The 20,036-nt window shown below is 43.5% G+C and overlaps 1 protein-coding gene across 1 annotated transcript; it reads left to right on the top strand.

Annotated features, from left to right (window-relative positions):
* The first annotated feature begins 1,242 nt into the window (after nt 1–1,242).
* Nucleotides 1,243–19,426, top strand: ubald1a (UBA-like domain containing 1a). Its single transcript, XM_085762555.1, has 3 exons — nt 1,243–1,535; nt 2,210–2,269; nt 17,043–19,426. The coding sequence occupies exons 1-3, from the start codon at nt 1,428–1,430 to the stop codon at nt 17,364–17,366; spliced, it is 492 nt and encodes a 163-aa protein (XP_085618681.1). The 5' UTR covers nt 1,243–1,427; the 3' UTR covers nt 17,367–19,426.
* The last annotated feature ends 610 nt before the right edge of the window (nt 19,427–20,036 follow it).

Genomic DNA, 20,036 nt, shown 5'->3' with positions numbered 1-20,036 from the left:
ACCAGCAGGTGTCTCTCATTTCAATCTTTCCTCGGCTATATGTCATGTTTGTGGCCATAGTTGCTACAAACATGCCATTGATAAAAGAGTGTTTACAGTTTACAGTTAGCCACAACTCAAAGCTATCTGGGGGCTCATTTTACACACAGCCTGCTCATAAAAAACGATTCTTTCGAAACCTAGATAGGCTATTCCTTCACTGACCCTAATCCTTAAAATGGAAATGGTAAATGGAAAAGTAGGTTGTTTTTGACTTTACAGTAACAGGGTATTTTCAAATATAATAAAACAAGCGAGAGGTATTTAATATTATCTCAGTGCAACTCTTGATGGCCTATTATTCATGCACTGTCTGTCAGGTGCAAGACGTCACAAATGACTGTATTCCGTCCATGTAAAAAAAAAAAAAAAAAAAAAAATCACACATAGGCTACTGACAAATTTGCTCATTCATTTCAGTCATTTATAATTAGGCTACAAGGCCTAACCGCTATGATGCAACGGAGATCTAGAATGAAGCAGGAGATGAAAGCTAATATACGATTACACTATTACAATGTTGTTTTATATTGAAACCTGTGTCACTCAGTATCTAACCTGGTGTGGTGTGAACCTCAGTGGAATTTCCCTGCAATTCATTTCTGCAGCACGTCTGTTTCTCCGTTTGTTACTACAACAAAGGAGAGATGGTTATGAGACAGGGTTGTAGTACCACCGCAGTCCGCGGATAAATAGATAGCAGCACTGGTAGGACACAAACACACAGGCAGTTTTATGAGAGGAGGCATAGATGTAGCGCTTTTGAATGTGCACCCATAGCCGTCGGCTGTCCCTAACTTAACTCCGAGCGATGTAATTGGCGATGGTGGATTTGTTTACCATATTTGGCAAGATAGTGACACAGCGCGCCTGGGAATTGGACGAGAGCAGCCGTCATTCACAAAAGTCTGCCTTCTTGAGCTTTACAAACAAAGCGAGTGCTCTCGGGAGTTGTAGTCCAAAACAAACCTTTTCTGGGATTCCTCGAGTGGGCATTTACCCCCCTTGCGGCAATTTCAACGCCACGCGTGCACCGTAGTTTTAAAAACAGTCGCTGCCGTTAACTATTTTCGATTAATGTGTCTTTAAGTATCCACATTACGCCTCGTCAGACGGCTAAAGACACGCCGAGCCGAGACCCTCGGTTTGCAGCATACAAATCCCACCGGCGTTGCTCTCTCCTGATTGGCTGCGTCCTCCTGTCAATCACGTCATGTTCCTTCCACTACCGCTCCTACAGTAAATATTTGTGTTTGCTCAACCGGCTGTAATGGTGGACGACTGAAGCAGAGGGACGGAATACAACTAGAGTGAAGAAAGAGAGGAAAAACGGTCGAAAGTCTGCTTCAGAGCCAGCCGCCGCGAGTAGGACACGGGCTTCGTCGAAAATGGATGAACTCAAACATCAAGTCATGATTAACCAGTTCGTCCTGACGGCGGGTTGTGCGGCAGACCAGGCGAAGCAGCTCTTGCAGGCGGCACATTGGCAGTTCGAGGTAAAAGAAAACAGAGAACCGTTGGGCTCGGTGTCGGCTCGGTGTCTTTAGCCACACAGCCAATGTTTATATCTGACCGACCGTTAGTTTTTACCGGACCTCGCCTGTCTGCCTCTCACCACTTTTTTTTATTTTTTATTTTTTTAATCCTCTAATTCAACACAAAACAAAGCGTTAGTGTTAGCTATGTTTCTGATTGATATGGCCCGGACTCGGTCCACTTCAAAGCCACCAACTTTTGCTTTTATTTTAAAGTGGACACATGTTTGCTTTAGCCGGGACTAAATCAGTAGGGGACACACAGAGTCATGCAGTAGGGCGAAGCGTACAGCCTGCATATCCAATTAGACTTTACTCTAGATTAAATACTATAATCCGACACATGACAGCGGTGAACAGGCGAGGCCAGCGAGTGCTATTACGCAATAAAGATGACCGCCGTGTTGTATCGACTAGCCTACAAAACAGTAGTCTGATACATTATTGTTTGGTCTGCGGTGAACCCAATATAGATTCAGCTCGAAACATTTCGTCGCAGGCGGGTGTATTGTTTGGGTTTTTATTTGTATCAACACACATGAGCGACGTTTGGTTGCATTATTCGCCTTTAGCTGTGTTTAATACAGCTACAGTCTGTCAAAATCTAATTAATCTTTTCTGTGTTTTTGTTATAGACTGCCCTCAGTGCCTTTTTTCAAGAAACAAATATTCCATATGGCCATCATCATCAAATGGTGAGTGCGAGGAGGAGGGTGTTGTGACAATATACTCTTACACTAGTAATTCATATGTATTATTAAACATGATTTGATGCATGATGCTATTTCTTTAAGGGTACTATGTTGCATTGGGTGGGATGTGGGCCGACAAACCAGCCCTTATAGGCCAGGAGGAATGATGTTGTACTAACAATAACAAAGCACATGTCGGCCATGTTGTGAGCTTCCAGAAATAAACACACAGGCAGGCATGCAGCAGCAGCCACACTCAACTGAGAGAGAGAGAAGGGGGGGGGGGGGATAGAGACTGTGTGCACTCTCATGGATAGTCAAGGGAGAGGGAATGATAGATGTAAATATAGGAATTTCCGCATTTTTCATTGCATCAACCACTGTGCTTAACCAAAGGAGGATCCCCCTTTTTATGCAGTTTCTGGGTAATAGAGAAAAGAAAAGTCTAATTCCAGGAAGAAGACAGCTACCTCTCACAAATAGACCCTTGTGCTGTTGCAATTGCCTTGGGTAATTCAGTTGTTTCACCCTGATTGGGTTGTTACAGCCCCCGACACGACACAGTTTGACTTGAGACTTTTAGGACCAGACAAATCGGAGAGGAGGAAGCTGGAAGGCGTTAGGGCCGTTGGGGACTCTCCACACACATACACACAGACAGGGGTTGGACATTATGAAACACTAGCAGTATTTGGGCTTTTAGCAGCAGCCCACTTTGGCAGCACACAAGCCTTTGTTTGCAGCTGCATGCATGGCAGCATCCAGCAACAGCTGCCTTTTGGAAGAGCCTGATGTGGATGTTAGGGGATTTGGAGGGGTGGGGGGGATTGTTGATCATTTATTTTAGCTCACTCAAAGCTCACCCACTGTGTGTGTGTTTGACCCACTGTGGCAGAGACGACCATCGAAACGCTTATCATTCTTGGCTTTGCGTTTCTGGAGAAAAGTGAGAAAGACTATATAGGGGGGAAAAGAGGATTCGATTTTTATTGTGTTGTGCGAGTGTGTGAGTGTGCCTTTTATATCGTTAGCGCAGTATTGCCAGTCAGCAATGATAGAAATGGCTCGGAGAGTGAGATGAATCACTACTATTACAGCTTTATTAGGAGAAATAAAGCCAGATTTCCTAACATCAGATCAGTAAATAAGAGCATCTCATCCTCTATTTAGCTCATGAAATGTGTCACTTTAATTTAGAGAGTAAACTACCTGCCAAATAGGGCTGAGCTTGATCGCTGCAGACACTGAATAATGAAAGTCAGATTGCAGAGCACCTTCGTGTGCTCGTGGTGTCATTGTTCTCGGCATGCTCTTGCATAATCACAAGTTGACGTTCCCTTTTTTTTCTGCATTATGCTGGCACTCGTGCGCTCATCTCTGTTTGGCTTGCGTACTTTACATGCATGTGTATGTTTTTTTTTTTGCATGCACCGAGTGGGTGTTTGTGTGAGTCACAACAGTACTACAGTAGGGCAGCGTGTCCAACCTTGCTGCAGATTATCAGGCCACAGTGTTCATTGGTATACAAATCTAATCCACTTTGCTCTTGCTCTCGCTCTCACTCTTAACTCCCTTTCTCTTTCTCTCTCTGTCTCTCCTCAGTTTTGAGGGACCATGAACAGCACTTGGTTACAGTTCTGTTTTACATGAGGTTGCATCAGTGTTTTGAATTACAACACAAGCTGAACTCATCCTTGAGATTGCTATTTTGGCAAGAGGCCTCGCCCCGACCCCAACAGCCCCCAGAGTTAGCCCATAGACATTCAGCTCTTGGCAGCATGGCAGGTTAGGACGTCATGTAGGTCAGCTAGTTGTTTGACGCTGCTCAGTGAGCTGGTTTATGCTATTGTGTTTGAGGCCCAAGCATAATGTACGAGCCTTGAATGAGGGGTACCAAAATCACTTTCCCATCTAAATCCGGCGTCATAGTAGAGAGACTGTCTTGGATCAATAAAAGTGCAGTTGTTTTATAAATATCTGTCATTTCTAAACAAAAGTTTGTCTGGTTAGGAAATGTAGAAGTTAGCATTAAACTAAACAGTCAATTGTAATTCTCCCCAGCATGGGATGAATAAAGGAATATCTTAATGCGTTATTTATGCTTTTTATGTCACATGTTTATAACCTGTATCAAATATCAAATAGTGGGTTCACTCACCATTACTGTTTTGTATAATGCAGTGAATGCCAGGGTAACTAAAGCTCTTGTCATTAACAATCCCAGACCGAGGGGACACGTTTTTAAGACTGTTTATTATGTGTTTATTTATACCATGTAGGATTTAGCCACATGTGAGCGTTCAGCGTTGCCTTGAAAATATTATCAGGTCATCTTCTTGTTTGCGGATGAAGTCATCGAAGCTTACATCTTATGTTCCATGATGGATACCCAGGCCATAAGCTCAGTCCAACCTCGGCTCTGGGTTATGCTCAACCCTTCCCCGTCTACTCCCAGTTTTCTCCCCCACACACACCCTGCCCATACAAACACTGCAACCACACCACATTCCTACAGGATGCAACGTTCATACCGACCCAAAATGGACCCTTTCACAGCAGAAGGGAGCCGGTAGAACTTTAAAACACAGCACCCTGTCTCATTTTTTTCACTTTCTACACTCTCACTCTCTTTCTTTCTCTCACTCATCTCTTCCCCTCTCTCTCTCTCTGTTTACAGACACAAACCATGAGGCTCTAAAATTCAATTTGCTGTTCATATTCCTTGTTAGAAAATGTTATCATCCTGTCCTGCCCTCGTCCACTTGTTTTAACCTCGTTCTCGAAGCAGCTGCCACATTCACAACAGAGTGTCAGCATGTTCGCTCACAACTGGAATGCAAGTATTTATGTTGCTTCTGGCTGTTTGGTGCTCTCTTATGAAATTATTATTCGTTTACCTCTGTCTTTGTTTGTTTTCATCCGTATTTGGGGGATATCCCAAACTCTTCTTTAAGGGATCGACTATGTAAAGTCTGAGCTATTTCTGATACCTTGTTTACAATATCCCGTTACACAGCTGAAACACCAGCTGCCCAAAATTCTCTTCCACGTTTACACCGACACCTCAATGCAGAATAATGCTACACAGAAAACCACATATCATTTGTAAGTGAAACTACCCTTAAATGTTTTTTCTTGAACACAAAAGACAGATTTCCTGAGCATTAATGGTGTATTGTGCGCATGAGCAACTTCGGTAAATGGTTTTCTCAGTCATGATGATCCAGTCTGGACAGTGTATCAGCTGCCTGTCTTCAGCTGTCTCTGTGAATTTGGAAGGAAAAAACACTGACACATCATTGTACGCTCAAACTAATGTCAGTGTTTCCATGATTTATATCTCTCCATGTGTGGTGCATACAGCCACAATAAAGTGAATGAATCCTCATGTGACCACAAAGAGGAGGAAGTAGCCCAGCTGGATGACTTCCACTGCTGTTTGGGAACATGTGACCCCCATCATGTGACTAAGCCGAGGGAATGAACTAACTAAGCCACAAAGCCTAGTTTACGCATGTAATTTCTGTCAGCGTTATGGCTAATAAAGAAATAGCAGCGAGGTCATCATGCGGCGGGCCTGCAGTCAGTGACATCAGCACTGTGTTGAAAAGTATGTTGTCTTTAGTAGGTCAGGGCAATAAAACATGTTCTCAAGAAATATTTCATTTTCTCCTTTCCCTCTTGAATCATATCTCACTGTATGTCTGCCTCTTGTTCTGGTGTACTGAAGTAAAACCAGACACACCCTCATGTGCTGAGTCCTATTAAACTGTAAGGAATATCATCCTGATTATGTGGCTCTGGCTCTTTTCCTTATTCAGATGAGCCCATTAGCTAAAGCTGTAAGTCGTCTCATCTGTATCCATTCAAAGACGTTTTAGTGTTTTACCCCTACCGCCGAAACACGGCCGTGGCCTAGCCCTACACTCTGCTGCCCACAGAACCATGGAGAAACAGCTCCACGCTTTGAACCAGCGCTTCTTTTATTGTGCTGTAATCGCTGTTCGTCACTGGAATCACACACAGGGTGAATGAAAGTATGATTTTTTATGAAGGGCAACGTTCAGCCAGCGCCGACTTACCTCGGGTACAGTGACGTTGCAGAATAGCATTGGGCATCGCAGAGGGCAAGTGATAAAAGTGGGCGTGAGGCAGATTAAAGGCTGTTTCCTGGCAATATGAACACCCACTAAGAGAAAGGCGGAGGGTTTGGTGTGTGTGTGTGTGTGCGTGTGTGTTTCTTGTAACTGCAAACATTTTGGTTTTGGTGTGCGGGTGTGGCTTAAAAAAAGGATTCCTAGAAATCCAAACTTTTCTCATTCATGTAAGATCTCTTCTGCCTGAGATTTGAAGTGTGTGGTGTGCCCATACTGAAGAGCAAAGGTATAATTACCTTCATAAATCATCAAGCCATGACAAGATGGCCGACTCCTCTTTCTCTCTTTGTCTGTGCTTCTGTTTGTCACAGACGGACTGAAGCTAACTAAAGTATAAAGGGCACTTGAATTCTCAGATGGCAGCGAGGAAGCTAATAGCAGGGCAATGCCAGGTATTTGATTAGAAGACACAATACCCGGGTTAAAACAGTGCTGCTCTGTGTCCGTGCCACGACACAGACAAGGTGTTCTCTGTCCTGCGACAGACTTCACTTACAGAAGTGATTAAGTGCAGAGTGAGGTGAAATCCAGTTAATTTTTTTCCCAGTGTTTGGGTATTTGAATGTGATGTGTGTGCAGTAATAGTACCCTAAGTGTGCATGCAGCAGGGTGTCTCACATTTCAGAGTTATACATGTCTAGATCTGTTAATGTTGTTAATGGGTGCGCATGCAAGTGTGCCTGAATCTGTGTGTGTGTTTGTGTGCGCATGTGTACCCGTGTGTTACACAGCCATGCCAAGCAGTCCGCCACATCTGAAGAGGCTTGGCCTGTGCTCTGCGTGTTCCAGCGTGTTGCCCTGCATGTTTCCAGGAGCACAGCTTCCCAGAACCCTAACCACACACACAAAGCCATGTGTGCAGAGTAGACACACACAGACACACACACATACACAAACACACACACACACACACACACACACACACACACACACACACACACACACACAGGAACTTTGGCTCAAGGGACTCAGGGAATGGGAATCCATGTGGGATGGCTGCAAGGACCAGATGTGTTTATGAGCGGTGGAGTTAGATTGGGTTTCACACTGATTCTTGGAGTCACTGAGTACACTCAAAGACACACATGGGGTAAGGCCCATGGCTCAGGAAACACAAGCAGCACATGGGAGCCTTGTCTGTGGCATAAAGAGAGGTGGTTGTAACATTATGTCTGCCTGGCCTGTTTGCTCAGGTTAGCTGTTGCACTGTAGTCAGGCTCACGTCAGCTGACTTGTGAGCTCCATGGCCCACTGGTACCTTGTCCTATAATTCCTGTGCTGTCACCTTCTATAGCCTTGTGTGTGTGTATATAAATATATATGCAGTTTTCCTCATCTATCACCAGAGGGGTAGAGTTTGTCCTGCATATAACCCATTTAATTATTTGGATTTGAGAAAGCAGCGTTTGACCTTTGAGATTTGAATTTAGAAATCTCCTGGAACAACCAACTATTTGTCTTTTTTTCCATTCTATCATTTGTTATCATCTGTGCAAACGCTTCAGTCAGGATTGTGTATGCTGCTGTCTCCGATGAATTACTCAATTTGCCTTTTGTGACGGCAACACTAACATTTTCATTTGAGATTTAAAAATAAAAACTCCTTTCAGATAGTCTTCAGTGGGTCGGCTTGAAATTGAAAACTGCCGCTTCTAAGAAAGCGTGCGTGGCATGTGAGGTGAAAGACAAATTAATTTGATCCGCCATGTTTATATAGCCTTAAGAAATATATGTTTTGGCAAGCAGAAGCTGAATGTTTGCATCGTAACCGCATGTTGTTCTCCCTCAGGTTGACCTTTGGCCTAGTAGTTTCTGTTGCCAGCCTGTTACCAGTCGACAAGCCAAACCCCTTTTTCTAGATACGAGTGGGCCACTGAACACCTATTGTTAGCCCCCTAGCCATTGTTGTGAGCAGTGCAGTGTGTGCAGTTGGTCAAAAATGACCACATGCTCCGCTCAGTCCCGGTTCTCCTATCTTCTGACTTTAGCTGTTTTCTTTTTGTGTTTCAGTTCTTTTTTTGGTCATAGCTTCTGTCTTTTGTGTTTTTCTTTCTCCTTCCCTTAGATATACAGTGTCTGAATACACATGAAAACAGCACAGCGCGGCTAATGATCAACCGAGTCCCCTGTGAGCTCCAATTCTGCGTGTATACAATATTAACTCACACACAGACATACACAGACTCAGCTGCTGCAAGGGGGGATGAAGTCAAGGCAGTGAGAGGTCAGGGGGGGAGGAGGCGAGGGGAGGGTCACTTGAAACGTTCAGTAGCACCTGTCACCCCCCTTCATTTTGTTTTGGAAAGAAACATATAGTTCTGACATCCAGCCACTCCCATGAAACCTGCCTGTCAACTCCATGTTGGTGAGCTGTGTGATGGTATAGTAACACAGGAGTTCCTTGTCTGGTTTCCGTAAGATGAGATAATGTGATGTTTAGTTTACCTCTTCACAGTAAGGAACCTGAATTTCAGCATGAAGGTTGTCTGAAATGTGCAAACAAACTTATTTCCATTATTTCCAACCTGACAAATCCTCTGTTAAAACAGTAAACTGACAAATTTCAATATGCCAACAATATACTGAAATCATTTGTAGAAGGTCTCAATCGTGATTACTTAGTTATTATACACTCAGTTTTATTTAATTCTGAGTTTTTTTCCTCAACTTGATGTATTTTTTTGTTAAATCACCCAGATAACAGTCAGCCAATCAGAAGAGAGGCTCAGAGCCACCTCTCTTTGGATTGGCTGACTGACCTGTTGTCAGAGCCAGAGAGAGATGTGAAACTACACTGAGATTGATTTTGGTTTTTAAAACTACAAATATATCTTCGTATGTAACAACACATCATGTGATGTCAAGTGCAGAGTAGATACATACACAGGTTTGTGTTTCTTTGTTTCAATTCAAGTTAAAGCTAAATTCAGCTAAAAATCACTTCAAGAAGCAATAAAACAATACAAATATTTAATTTTACCTTCTCAAAAATACTAATACATATAAGTATTACTTATTATTACCAAATATGATTAGTCATTATCTCTGTTATGGTTGGCAAACAGCATGCTATGCTTGTTAGTAGGTCATGGTTGCATTGGGATCCAGCTGCAGAGCTCGAGCTGCTTCTCCCAACAGCAACAACAACAAAACAGTGCTCAGCTACATGTAACACACCATAAGAGCACTCTATTAAAAAATTTAACAGGCAGAAGGAACGATGTACAGTTAACGCAGCCTCCGTCCTCTCTGCTCTTCTGTTATCCTCTGTCCTTGTGCCTCCATGTTGTTTCAGCACCTGTTTTATGCTTTTGGTTGGATCCAAAAATGGCAAGGTTTATCTTGTATCATCTGGCAGTGGTTCACTTACCGTCACGCTGCCAAAATGCAAACAAATCAGCCCTTGAACATCAGTAATTGGACGTCACATTGGACTCACAAGTAGCATGTTTATTGGACACAGTTTTGGTAAACTGTCATCTGTTGAGGATACAGCTCGGCATATGGGAGTCAAAACATCCAATTCCAGTTTCTGCAGCCATAGCTAGACATAACAGACCTGTCTCCGGACTTTTCCAGTAAATTGATAGATCGTGGAGATGTTTCATATCATGTTGTGGCCAAGTTTCATCAGTTTATCTTGTTAATCTTGGCTTTCATGCTGTGACTACTTAATAGCAATCAGAGATCTGCATGTTGTTCATCGGGGCTCACACTGAGTTACTGGCTTTAACAAACTGTTAAGTGCAAACATGAGACCTAGATTGTTGGTGTTGCTGGGTTTGAATGGCATTGCTCCTACATGCCCAAATAAACCAAATGAAAAGAATACATTTTTTATAATGCACTCAAGCTATTTCCTGCATGCTTGACGTAAATGCAGCCAAGACTAGTTCAGACCTGATGTCTGAACCAAAGCATCTTCCCACACAATCCAACACTTAACAGCACAATTTCTGCCTCATCTTTAAATCTGGACTCCCTTTTCTCTTTCTCATGTTTTGAGGGTGATTACATTTTCCCTCCTCGCAGTTGCACAGCTGTACACCTCTGAGATGTCATGAGTTCAGCATTTTCAGTGGAAAACTTCTCGCCGAGTGTTATGAGGTCATTTAACGTCGCTGGGAGATGAGCACCGAGACCCCGCAGTGCTGAGAAAGAGGGAGAGTCGAGGCTTGTTGAACCGCGACACGGCCTGTCGCCGTGTAGCCAAACCGAGGAGAGGAATGCAGCTGTAGATGTCCAACAACAATGTAGAGACGTGATTCCAGGAATCCCACACATTCATCTGAGGTCATTGAGAAAATATGGAAAGTTCATTTCAGTGGAAAGATGTTCAGTAGTTATATCTTAACTTGATGTGTCCTGTCAATTGTCATGTTCCCGTAGCATGGAGCCTTCTTTTAGATAAGGAGTGATTTGATTCGGTTGACTGCCACTTTTTAAGGCAAAGTCATAGCCAAGCTGTAACAAGTCTGGAAACATGTGCAAGACCTTGTTACAGTGTGTGTAACTAAACATTTTAGGCTGAGCTGTAGGCGGTTAAATGTTCTGCATTGCCTTGAGGTTAGAAAAAAAAAAAAACCAAGCGAAGTGTGCGTGATTGGTGGCACAGTTACATCAGCCAAGCCACCAGTGCAGATTTAGTCTTGTTTTTGCAGTCGTCGACCTTGTTTTACTTTGCAACCTGATAGACTTACTGGAGTGAAGACATATTTCCTGACAGCCTCTGTGACCAGTCGTTGTCAGCATGTGTTGTTTTGAATAAAACATCAAATTTCCTAATCTTCAGAAGTGAAATCAGTGGCTTAAAGCAAGTCCAGAACAATGAACTACTAATTTTTTGGACCTGATAATCACATTTTTGTTTTTTCAGTGTCAAGCAAGTGTAATTTTGTATCAACAGTGTTTTTTTAAACAATATAACAGAGACAGTACATCCAGTCCTGAAAGTCGCGATAATTGCACACACCTCCAACTGAACATATTAAAGTTTAGAATCCCAACAGGAAACACCTTTCTAATAAGATCGCGGGCCTGAGATGGAGATGCCAGGCTGCGTGCTTCACCGTCGTTCTCGTGTCTCACAGATCTCTCAGCGCAGTTTGCTTCAAGCTCAGACACAGAATGTGTGAACTGCTCGAGCCTCAGACGGGAAGATGGGATAGGGAAGTGAGAGAAAGATAGAGAATGGAGAGAAAACAGACACATTGTGGGTTCATGATAATGTTCACAGAAGGAGGAAGAAACTGGGGTTCCATCTGAGTACTGATTTTTACGTTTTGATGATGGCGACCAGAAATATAGAAACACTGCAAAGCCTTTGAAGCTTATGTAAAGTAGATTTTTATTAAGTGTCTAAGCAAAGGGACAGAGTTTGAATACATAATTATGCAGGCTTGGTTCAAAGGAGGCTTCTCATATTGTGAAATATAAACAAATCAAATCTAACTGTAACTGTCACATCTGTGTTTCCCCCCCTGAATGATTTCCCCTTTGTATTGGTTTCTTTGTGTGAGAGCATGAAACATAGCCAACATTAGCTGGCACAAGACAACAGTAATTAGCCTGTAATTACTTGAATATGGCCTTAGGAAATAGGAAATCTATTTGTATGGTTCAGCTAAATTCATGGAAACAAACATTTCATTTATTGCTAAATTTGGTTTAAAATTCCTGTAACAGCTGGACAGGAACAATTAGAAAGTCTGAAATGAGATTAATAAGCATGTGTGTGTGTGTGTGTTTTATGTGTGATGTAGAAGCACTGAGGTAAACCCTTCAATACAGGAGGTCAGTCTGGGTCACGAGAAGAACCTGGACCCTCTGCACCACTTCTGTTTTTCAGCCCGGCACGTACACACACACACTTGATGTTTCTGAGGAATGTGGTTGGTTGGTTAGACTGGAAATAACTGCAGCTCATCTGTGTTTGTGGACAAACACGCGCACACATACACACAGACGCGTACGTACACAAACGGAGGAGTGTTTAAGGTTTGTGGAGCCTGGCCGCTGGCTCAGGTCGCTGCCAGTGAAGAAGAGGCAGGGTGGACGGGGCCGGTGGCCGCCGCGGCCTCAGCCCCGGCCCGTCGACAGGAGATCATCTGCGCCTGCTTCCTCATAACAACCGTCCCCATGACAACCTCTCTCTGTCGGCTCTGTTTTGAACACAAACTGCCTCTCGCCGTCTTTTATTTCCTCCGTGTCTCCATCTGCAGATCTGTAGCTAATGACTGCTGTTACATGCTTGCTGTTTGTTACATGCAGTTGCACACACACTGTCATGGAGGTCCACACTTTGTAAACATCCTTTTGTTATTGTCTGACTTAACAGATGAGAGTATTTTAAATGTTATCTCTGTATATCTTTTTTAAAGAGACCAGAAATGATTGACTGAGTCACAGTAACCTCTATTTGAAAGCACATTTACCTTCCTAGACCTCTGACTCTGTCCCTGAACCTTACTGAACTTCAACACACTAACAGATTAAACACTAGCTGCTATGCTGGGCTCTTCTCCTGCCTAGTTTGTCTTTATTCAGACAAAATCTACCCATATTACATGACTCATTATCACTTATTTTATTATATCTGAACAAACTTGGACCCCAGTCTCAAATCTCTAACTATATTCTTTTAAATTATGACTAATAGAAACTGTTCAAGGCCAGCGTTTATCCCAACAATGGCTTTACTCATCAGTAACTGGCTAATTTAAGTGTTCAATATGTTCATAAATGACTCAGTCTTTGCGCATGATTCATTTGCCACACTAGTTTGTTTTTATCTTATTTGTCTGGACTGGAATAGAAAAGATTTCAACTGTTTATGGAAGAAATAGAAAAGTGTCCATGATGTGACTATTATTTTCAGTCCCTGTCTTCACCTGGTTTCCTCCAGATCTATTCAATTAGCGAGCTCCACACAACCTGCAGTGATACTCACATGGCTCTCACCTTGTGTTGCCTGTGCGTATATGTGACGCAACTGCAAACCCTCGGCAGACACTCTTTACCTCGATAGGTGTGTGTGTTGGGTGTGTGACTTTCTCAAAGGAATTATTAACCGTCCTGTTGTGACTGGCTGCAGACGGCCCCACGTGTCCGTCAGTTTGTCCTGAGAGCCGGTTGTAACCTCCGACTGCACGCGCGTCGGCTTGGGCGTCTGCAGCTCTCGCGGCGCTCTTCTGTCCTTCGCCTCGGTGCAGCGAGAATTAATCTGCTACTCAGCTGCTTAACGCACACTAAGGGGAAACACACACTAACCTGCTTCCTCACTGCGCTGCACCAGAGCTGTGTTTTTAATCTGTGTGGAGGAAATCCTGCAGCGCTTTTTCACCTCAGGTGTTGTTTTCACTGCTCTGACAAACAGACAGTTTTTTACACAATGCTGTACCTTGAAAATGTATTTAAAAAAACATTACATAGATCCTACAGTATATTTGTATGTGATTTGTCCTGTATGCAGGGTAGGGAGGTGGTTTCATACTTTCAGACCTCGCTCTAAATGGACCGGTGCTCCAGTTTACGGTGATGCTGACAGTTTTCGAGGCTCTGCTGAAGCTCGTATCGGTGACAAAGTGTCAGATTAGCAGTCAGATCCAAACTCTTGACAGCCTGGCACTGTGTCTCTGGACCTGATCCTCTTCCCTGTGGGTCGATACCGTCTGCGTCCCTGACTCCGTCCAAGGTCTCCTGTGCGCAGACACTCACACACATGCAGACACCTAGAGGTTGTGTGGTGTTATTTCATGAGTGGAGGAGTGTTTGTGAGACACACACGAGGTGTTATGAAGTTTTGTTGTCAGCCTCCCACTGTTGTCTTTTCTTATTTTAGTCCACCGTTTTTATAAGTGAAGATAACTCATTCAAGTGGAAATGTATGGTCTTTTAGCTGACTGCAGTGCAGGCTTATATTTATACCTGCTCATCTGTGTGTGTGTGTGTATGGATGAGTAAGTCGGACGCAAAGGTCTCAGTGGACAATCTGAAAGGTCATGTGTCAGCATTTTTGGCTTGTAACCACAGAGGCAGGAGGGCCTCGGTGTATTGTTTTCTACCTGAGCACCACACACACGCACATCACGAGGGTTAAGAAATCCAACCAGCAGTCACCGGCGTCCAGCGAGAACAGGAAGGATCACAGAGGTCACTCCAGCATTCCAGGGTGTCTCTTTACTGCAGGAAACGGCCTCAGAGACATGAGCCAGCGTTTCCTGTCAGAGAGCACAGTGGACACGCTTACCTTTCATAACAGAACCCCTCGGCCCGCTTTGGCAGACCACCACGTATACGCAGGATCCAGAGCCTGCAAGCCGCAGCACTTTTAGGGGGCAAGGTGGTCTAATTACACACCCTAACTTTTTTTTTTCTTCTTCTAAAGGCTGCGTGTGCCTCAATCTGCGAATCGTGGGTGACGGAGCCAAGGGTAGATTAGATAGCACAAGTCAGCCTGAGATCTGGGTGTCAGCAATGGGACTGTTGTTTTCCATCCTCTTTTACCCCCCCCCCTCTCTCTTCTTCAGTGTGTTAACATTTTTTGTCCAGTGTTCATGTGTGACTGCAGCTGCTGTTCCCAGTCGTTGATTCATGGAGCCTATGACTCCCAATTCCAGAAAATTGCCCCCCCCCCCCCTGAAAACACACACCCTGAAACAGTAGCATTGTCACAATGTTTTAGTAAAGAAAACAAAAATCCAACTTTGACGACATTTAGGGGAAATAGTATCCAATAAAAGTAAGCACAACAATATGCAGGTTTCTGGGTGCAGACTGAACAGTGCATAGGTTTTAATTTGAATCCAAACTCCCGACTCTCTCCTGTCAGTTTTTCATGAATCATAAGTAAAATTTGATCTTTCAAAATCCTAATCCTGAGAGATGCCAAGCTGTTTTCTTCCACTACTTATGCTTGGTGATTTAGGATTATTTAGCCATGTAGGTGCCGGCCCTGTTAGCCTCTGAGCCCAGGCTCTTATTTTTAGATGGCAAGTCTCCTGGCTAAACATAGCTCCACCTTTGCTTCCCTGTGGAATACAGTAGGTTGTTGTTTTCCTGATCACAAATGGACGTAGGAGAGAGGGGAGAGGGGGGCGGTAGAGGAGGAAGCGGGGCATGAGGCAGTGGGTGAGAAGCTGTGTCGGTGAGGATGAGGATGAGGATGAGGAAGGTGCACCGTGTTGGAACAGCCAAACATGTTGTTCACATGCCCCGTCAGCGACGAGGTGGTAGGTGCAGAGCTGTTTTTGGCACGCGAGCGTATTGTGTGTGCCACAAAAAGGAACTCCTGGCAGCAGAACAATAACAGCACTGGCACAAAGGAGGGTGGGTCAGGTCAGAGCACAGGGGAGTGTCACAAGGCCAAGGAGACTCCATATGTGTCCTTATGTGTGTGTGTTTTGTTCATGCAGCAATATTTAGCTGTTGAATCTGACCAAGTTCATCCAGCCTGCTAGATCAGATTGTACTTGAAACAGGAAGTGGATGTAAACAAAGGACTTTAATGTCATCATCAGGACTCTCTGGGGAAGCAGCGTGTCTGGGATTCCCCTAAATTCCCCTTCAGCTATACACACAACAGCCCACCTCCTTTTAAAGCAATAACCAAATGTTTTAAACACTGCCCCCTGAATGTGTGAGAGACGTTTCTGGAACAATGTTGTTCTTTTCCAGTTGAGCTACATCGGGTAGTTTGACGAGTGTCGAGCTGAAGACGACTCTTCCTCTGGATTTTAGGCGTCTAAGCTGATTTCAAAGAGCCAAAACCGCCTGCAAATGGTTCAGTGTTTTCACAGTGACGGTAATCCTACTGTTGTGCATGAGGAAGAGATACCAGCTTCCCCACTCATTGTCGTCTCAGTGAAACTGGCTGTGGTGTCTGCTGTGTCACAAGACATAAACCACAGCTGGAAGCAGCAGGTTCACCACATGTTGTCTGTTTAGTTATTATTGTCTCAATGAGAAGATTAATGTTTTTGTCTCTAGTGTTTCTATAAAGCAGTAACACAAAAAAATCTGTTTCCAGTTTATAATGTCGTAACTGGAGAAATCAGTCCTCACATCAAGGAACTGGAGTTGACATTTCATCATAAAAATAAATATAATAATCGTTATTATTGAACAGTCAGCAGATAATTCTCTGGCTAAACCATATTGTCTATTATCACATTTTCCTTCAGCCTAAGGAGATTTCTGTTGTGTGATCAATAGACTGAAAACTCAGATATATTTAGTTGGTTGTCATACACACAAGATGGTGTCAGGTTGCATTTTCAAAGCTGGAACTGAGCACTGGTTGTTTTTTGGTGCTTAAGTTACTTGGTAAAATGGATTATCACAGTTGTTGCTGATAATTTAGTTATGAATGACAAATTAGCAGATGTCAGAAAATGTTTGTAAATTCATCCAGAGCCAAACAACAATCTGTTCTACTTACAAAAACTAAAGAGAAGAAGAATCAACATTTAACTAATTGAATTTATTGATTGCAAAAGAAGTGCAAATTAATTTAAATTTCAACAAACATATTACTTAGTCGTATAATAGAATATAGATATAATATTTATGTCTTCTTGAGTTTCCTGTCCTAACTGCTCTCTGTCCTTCCTCATTTCCAGATGTGCACCCCAGCCAACACACCAGCGACGCCCCCCAACTTCCCGGACGCGTTGACCATGTTCTCACGGCTGAAGGCGTCCGAGAGCTTCAACAGCGGCAGCGGCGGCAGCCCCATGGCCGCCTCCATGGCCACCTCCCCCCCGCCCCCCCAGGTCGGCGGCTGGGGGGTCTCACCAAACGTACCTAATGTGCCGCAACCTCCACAGGGACTCTGGACTCAGGGGCAGCCGCCCACGCAGCCCTGCCCCGCCTGGCCCACGGGCGTTAACCCGCACGCCGGCGCCGAGCAGAAGGCTAGTGTAGCGATGGAGGCCGAGAGATGAAGGGCCGCACGGGACTGAAAAATCCCCCACCCCTTCCACCCCGGGGAGGGAAGGAAATGGGGTATGAAAGTGGGGAGGGTGGGGAAGGGTGGGAGGTGATAGTGGGTAAAAATGGGTTTTGGTCTTTTTTTCCCCAAAAGACGGATGGATATGAAACGAGATGGAAACTACGCAAACCAAGAAAAACTCAACGTGGACAATTTAAGAAGAGGAGAAACCAATGCAAACATCAATACAAAAATAGAAAAGAAAAAAAAAGATACGCACACTCATAGTAATAAGAGAGCAACTGAAATCTTTGTTAGTTTTTTCCTAAGTAAATGCATAGATAAGAGAAATATTATTGAACTAAAAAAAAAAACAGAAATTGAAAAAAAAAAATTGTCACGCCCAAGGATTCTATGTGATGTTCAAGGACATTCAAGGCAGCAAACTTAATTTTCAGTTTTTTTTTTGTTTAGTGTTTTTTTTTTTTTTTTTTTTTTCATCTTTTCAGCCGGTGTTTTTTTGTCACTGGTCTTCTGTGTTTCTGCGACTGTCTGTGCTGCATGAGGAGAGAGGAACTGCAGTGTTTTAGATTGACTCAAAATCATCACGCACTTCAGTGTGAGTGTGTACGCATGTGAGGGTGGTCAAGTTTGTAATCAAAAATGTATACACACACACACACACACACACACACACACACACACACACACATATATATATTCACACAGACACACACAAATACACACACAGACGCACACACTAGCATCTAGAGGAAACACCTCCATATTGTCATCCCCATCGTCAAAGGTGGGACTTTCTTACCTCACCTGGTGGTCACCTGACTTCTTTCAGCCAATCAGGGATTCTTCTTAAACCAACCATTGCCGCCGCCGACACAGGACATGTTTTTAAAGGTTTTTTCTTAAAGGCAGTAGCCACTCGGGTTGATGCTAACTGATCTTCGCTGCAATGGCTTTTTCCTGACAGAGTTTTAAACCTGGACTCAGACTACAGCTGTCCACTGTATACTTTTTTCTCTGGAGATTTGGGTTATTACAAGAAAAATGAGAAATCATTGTTTAATGTAATATCGTTTATAATGCTAATTGTTGTTTCTTTTTGTTGAGAGGTTAAGGGAGGTGGCTTTGAACTTGGGTGGGACTTCAGCTTGATTCTTTTTTTTCAGTTTTTCTTTTGGAAAGAGTGAATCAAACGCAGCTAAAATGGCTACAGATTTAAAAACAACAAAAAAACAAAACACGACTACTCCATCTTTGTAAACAGAATTGCCACTTTGCATGATGTGTTCATAACGTGTAACATCTTTTGTAGCAAACATACATGAGGTTGAGACATGTTTATGGGAGGGGGGGGGGTTAACTGAGGGTGGGGTGGTGGGTGTTATTCCCAAAGCTAAAAGAAATGCAATAGAGCAAAGTGTCTCGTTAGATATAATGAAAGAAAAGAGGACATGGGTGTGGGGCAGCTTGGGAACCCGCCACAGGCTATTTGGGGACACTACAGACTACTTTCAGATACACAGTATATATATACCCTCAGATACTGTACTAAAGAGGGGTTTTTACAACATTTAGGTCTCTAGTTTCGACCAGTCCCTGGTCCAATGACACTGCTGAGGGACAGTTCAGGGATGACCCTGATATACGGCAATATTTTAAATGCAGGGTCTGCCCCCTTTTTTAGTTTGTCCTGTCTGGATTATTTTTACATTCGCTAAAAGAAGAGAGAGTTAAGAAGAGATATTTTGAATAGCTGAGGGTCTTTTTTTAAAAAGATGATTAGGAAAAAAAAATTATGGATATAATAATGAATAAATAACTTCCTTTTTATTATTTAGACTAAACTAATGTTTGAGTTCATCCTTTTTCCATGCTTCATACTTTATTTGGTTAAATCAGAACGTTTCCGGGTGGGCCTGTTCCTAAATGGTTTCTCATGTATGTTTCCCCCCTTGTATGACTGTATGAGACCATTCCCACAATATTTGTGGACTACCTGATAATTAACTTATCATTTTTGTGAACCTAAATAAATATTGTATGTCAACCTAATAGGCATGGTTTACTGGAGAGTGTGAATTGTGCTACGGTTTCAGCAGATACAAAGTCATATAGTTGTGTGTGTGTGTGTGGGGCAGTGAACTAGAGAGACACGTCGAACCAGTGTGTTAAATAATGACACTAGGAAGATGGATGCATAGTAATCTCACGCTTGGCTACCTCTCAGCCAGGCGGATTTAATACAGTCACCCAGCCAGACTATAAAATCATGTTCTACAAACCTCTCCGTCTTTTCCCTGCTTTTCTCCCATCCGTCCATCTGTCTGTCTCTCACTCCGTGCGCCTCAGAAACGAAGCAGCCCGTCTGATGCTCCGCCGGCTAAAGATGGAAGGGGGGCCGCAGATGAAAGCCAAAATGGAGGAGAAGAGAAGAGAGGAGGAAAGGCTTTTGAAAGAGAGAGTTCAGCTCCTCGGCCATCGATGTCCTCGCCTCTCTGAATCCACAGCTCTTTAGATGTAAACACAAACAAACACCAGCTGCCCACACACACACACACATGCAGTCTCCATAGATAAACACCCACCACACACACATATATACACACCCGCATGCCAGTGGTAGTGGTGGTGGTGTTGGTGTTGCCGGTGGTAATGGAGGGTC

The sequence above is a fragment of the Trachurus japonicus genome, chromosome 19 (assembly GCF_045865225.1).
Source record: "Trachurus japonicus isolate A0001 chromosome 19, Traja_1.0".
Classification (NCBI taxonomy): Eukaryota; Metazoa; Chordata; class Actinopteri; order Carangiformes; family Carangidae; genus Trachurus; species Trachurus japonicus.
Note: the sequence above shows the minus strand (reverse complement) of the source record. Positions and strands in the feature narration are given on the sequence as shown.